General features: G+C 35.6%; 1 protein-coding gene across 1 annotated transcript in view; it reads left to right on the top strand.

The window, feature by feature from the left end:
- The first annotated feature begins 137 nt into the window (after positions 1-137).
- The window catches only part of LOC136030313 (ribosome production factor 2 homolog), a 31,009-nt gene continuing 27,115 nt past the window's right edge, over positions 138-4,031 (top strand). Inside the window, exon 1 of the mRNA XM_065709208.1 lies at positions 138-261. Coding sequence (XP_065565280.1) covers positions 239-261 — 23 coding nt within the window. The 5' untranslated portion in view covers positions 138-238. The remainder of the gene's footprint in view (positions 262-4,031) is intronic.

Here is a 4,031-nt window from a genome sequence, read left to right as displayed (position 1 = left end):
TAAAGCCCCGTTTTCAGCTGATCCCACATCCAACAAGGATTTGACGCTTGTTGGGCGGATTATCGTTTTAATGCTTGTTTGGGTCTTTCAGAACTTGTGTTTGACCGTAGTATAAATCGCCGCCATCCGATGTTAGGTCCTGTCACGTTGCCTATGGCTCTTCGGCCTGCAACTTCCTATAACGTCACCTTTCTTTTCCTCGTCAAATATAAAAGATACCAAACGTGGTTTGTTCGTAATGGCAGTTATTCAAAGGATTAAGTAAGATATTAAGCAGATTTTTTGCCAAGACTATGCCAATGAATTATTAGAACTGTGGAATATCTTGGAAACTGTGCTTCAAGATTCCCATTTTGAACAAAGAACTGTATTAAAAGAGTTGTCCCATTGCCTATTGTTTCTAAATTTTCTAAATTTAACCTAGCCCACCCCAGTGGTTGCTAGTGTGACCAATTGTGTCTCAGCTCCCTTCTAGTTGGATTTTATCTGGTTCTATGTCTCAGCCAAAGATGTACATGTGTAGGCCAAATTTTTGTTCATTTTAGTCAAGGCCTAGGCTATTTACTGTAGCCAAAATCATTTTACACTATTATCTTTTTTATTTGACATTATATTGCATTGAACTCTGACCTAAAACTGCTGAGAAGTGAGTTCAAATATAATACAAATAAAAAAATCAGAGTTTATATATACACTAGGCATAGGGTTTATTATAAGACAGTAAAATTCAAAATGAATGTTTCTTTGCTTTTCTAAAAGGACTTCAGTTGGGTAAATGAAACTCTTAGAAATAAATCCAAGATTTAAAATATAGTCCAGGGTATAGCCTAGATTGGTGCCTATCAAACCACACATTAAAGAGAGCTTGTTGCAATCAATTACAGTAACTTTCAAACAGTTTGTGGTAACGAACTGTAGTAAAGAGCAACCTGGCTCAATAGTAACCAAAACTCTAAAAAATGGAATTTTGATACCAATAGCTATATCAAAAGAATTGCATTTCAATGCTGGTTTTAAATATATAAGTTTCATCAAGTTTAGTCTTACCCATCAAAAGTTATGAGCCTGAGAAAATTTGCGTTATTTTAGAAAATAGGGGGAAACTCCCCCTAAAAGTCATAGAATCTTAACGAAAATCACGCCATCAGATTCAGCATATCAGAGAACCCTATTGTAGAAGTTTCGAGCTCCTATCTACAAAAATGTGGAATTTTGCATTTTTTGCCAGAAGGCAGATCACGGATGCGTGTTTGTTTTTTTTTTATTTATTTTTTTTTTTTCCAGGGGTGATCGTATCAACCCAGTTGTCCTAGAATGTTGCAAGAGGGCTCATTCTAACGGAAATGAAAAGTTCTAGTGCCCTTTTCAAGTGACCAAAAAAATTGGAGGGCACCTAGGCCCCCTCCCATGCTAATTATTTTCCCAAAGTCAACGGATCAAAATTCTGAGATAGCCATTTTATTCAGCGTAGTCGAAAAACCTTATAACTATGTCTTTGGGGATGACTTACTCCCCCACAGTCCCCGTGGGAGGGGCAACAAGTTACAAACTTTGACCTGTGCTTACATATAGTAATGGTTATTGGGAAGTATACAGGCGTTTTCAGGAGGATTTTTTTGGTTTGGGGGAGGGGTTGAGAAGAGGGGGATATGCTGGGGGAACTTTCCTTCAAGAATTTGTAATGGGAGAAGAAAATTTCCATGAAGGGAGAGCAGGATTTACTAGCATTATTAAAAAAAAAAACAATTAAAAAATAAAAGTGAAAAAGCTTTTTCAGCTGGAAGTAAGGAACAGCAATAAAACTTAAAACAAACAGAAATTATTACCCATATGAGGGGCTCACCTCCTTCTAATACCTCGCTCTTTACGCTAAAGTATTTTCGGTAATTTCAACTACTTATTCTACGGCTTTTGTGATTCAGGGGGTCATTCTTAATGAATTGGGATAAAATTTATGCTTTAGTGTAAAGAGCGAGGTACTGACGATGGGGCGAATCCCCTCATATATGTAATAAAAACATGAGAATACAAAAGTTCTTTACTTAAGCTAATTTATAAGTTACGTAAATCTTTTACCAATAAAAAGATTCGTAAAAAATTAAAAGTTCTAGTTGCCTTTTTAATTAACCAAAAAATCGGAGGGCAACTAGGCTTCGCCCCCCCTCCTCTTTTTTTCTCAAAATCATTTGATCAAAATTATGAGAAAGCCATTTAGCCCCCCCCCCAAAAAAATATGCAAATTTCGTTTTGATTATTCCTCTGCGGAGAGCCAAAATCAAAACATGCATTGATTCAAAAACGTTCAGAAATTAAATAAAAAAAACGAGTTTTTTTAACTGAAAGTAAGGAGCGACATTAAAACTTAAAACGCACAGAAATTACTTCGTATATGAAAGAGGCTGCTTCCTCATCAACGCCCCGCTCTTTACGCTAAAGTTTGACTCTTTCTCTCAATTCTTGTTTTTAAAACAGTAAAAACTTTAGCGTAAAGAGCGGGGCGTTGATGAGGAAGCAGCCTCTTTCATATACGAAGTAATTTCTGTGCGTTTTAAGTTTTAATGTCGCTCCTTACTTTCAGTTAAAAAAACTCTTTTTTTTTATTTAATTCTAACAAGCATAATTATTTTGCTCCATCAAATAGAAGAACTTCAAAATGAATTTCTTGCAAAAAAACAAAAATCAGAATAATCTTGGACACTTGTAGAACCTTTGGAACTATCAAAAAGTATTGCTAGCTTGTACAAATAGGGAAATGTAGGCTATAAAGAATCTTGTAACTATAAAAGAATAAGTTATATTTTTGAGCTCTAAAGCACATTAAGCATTTAACAAATTTCAATAGGTACAATAAGTGCTTTCTAAATACAGTTAAATACTTCCAAACATCTATTAGACACAAGGTAAACTTTGGCAAAAATGTTTTACCTTGACTTTGATGTTTATTGTATTTTTTTTGTAATTGTTGAGTAAAGGGGTATTTTTGAAGGAAGTCCTGAAAAATTCTGTCAACTACATTGCAACAATTATTACCTTAATTCACACTTTGGTGCAAATTAGTTGCAAGAACTCTGATGCTCCATAGTTGGTGACAGGGATTGATCTGGTTGCTATGTTAAGGTCAAGCAACAAACTATCAGGACTTGAGAGATGCAATTTAAGCCCACCTGGTAAAAGTGATCACATGGTAGGCATGATTCAAGAATCATTCTCCAACAATTTAGAGTTGGCACCACTGCACAACAGCAATTTCAGATTGAGTGTGCAAGATAGTTGGATATGACAAGCTCTATCATCCTCCAAGCTGACTCTCTATTGTCTTCCAAGAATGTTATGGTAGTGAGGGCTAGGAGGGGTTTTCCCACTGGAATCTCCATGGTTTGGCCTCCCATTCCTTGTTGAGCCTTCTTTTGAATTGCTTAGGCAGGGTTGCAGGAATTGTCTCTTGGCTTAGTTGATTTGAATTTTCTTTAGTTGGCTGAACAAATATAGTCAGACCTTGGTGTTAACAGTGGATCTTTTCTTTTAAATCCTTTCCTGCAACTTCTTCCAACCCTATTCACGGACATTCCTTTTATTGTTCTTTCCCAGATGGACAGCCAAAAAGTGCAATTTTGGCAACCTGTAATCCATTGTCTGTAAAATGTGTCCTAACCATCTTAATCTTCCTCTCATTACATAATTAAGAAGTGGGACTAGCCTTGTTTTTTTATACAGTTTATCATTTGACATACAACCAGTCAAACAAGTACCTAATATTATTATTAGTGAATTCCCATAAAAAAAATTATCTAGCACATCTTCACCCCCCTTTTGAATTGCCCACATTTTAGAGCTACAATTGACCACTGTCATTACTGTGGTTCCGAGTTGTATTTGTTCAATAACTTATCATCCTGTTCTTCAAAAAAAATTCAACTATGGAAGAAACTCTTTGCCATGACTGTTGGTGCTTTTTGAGTATTCACTGCATCTATCATTCATGTTAATGATGCTTACTAATTCTTTATTCTTTAATTCTACTGGGCTTCTAA

Source organism: Artemia franciscana, chromosome 8, assembly GCF_032884065.1.
Source record: "Artemia franciscana chromosome 8, ASM3288406v1, whole genome shotgun sequence".
Lineage (NCBI taxonomy): Eukaryota > Metazoa > Arthropoda > Branchiopoda > Anostraca > Artemiidae > Artemia > Artemia franciscana.
This window is presented reverse-complemented; position numbering and strand designations above follow the sequence as displayed.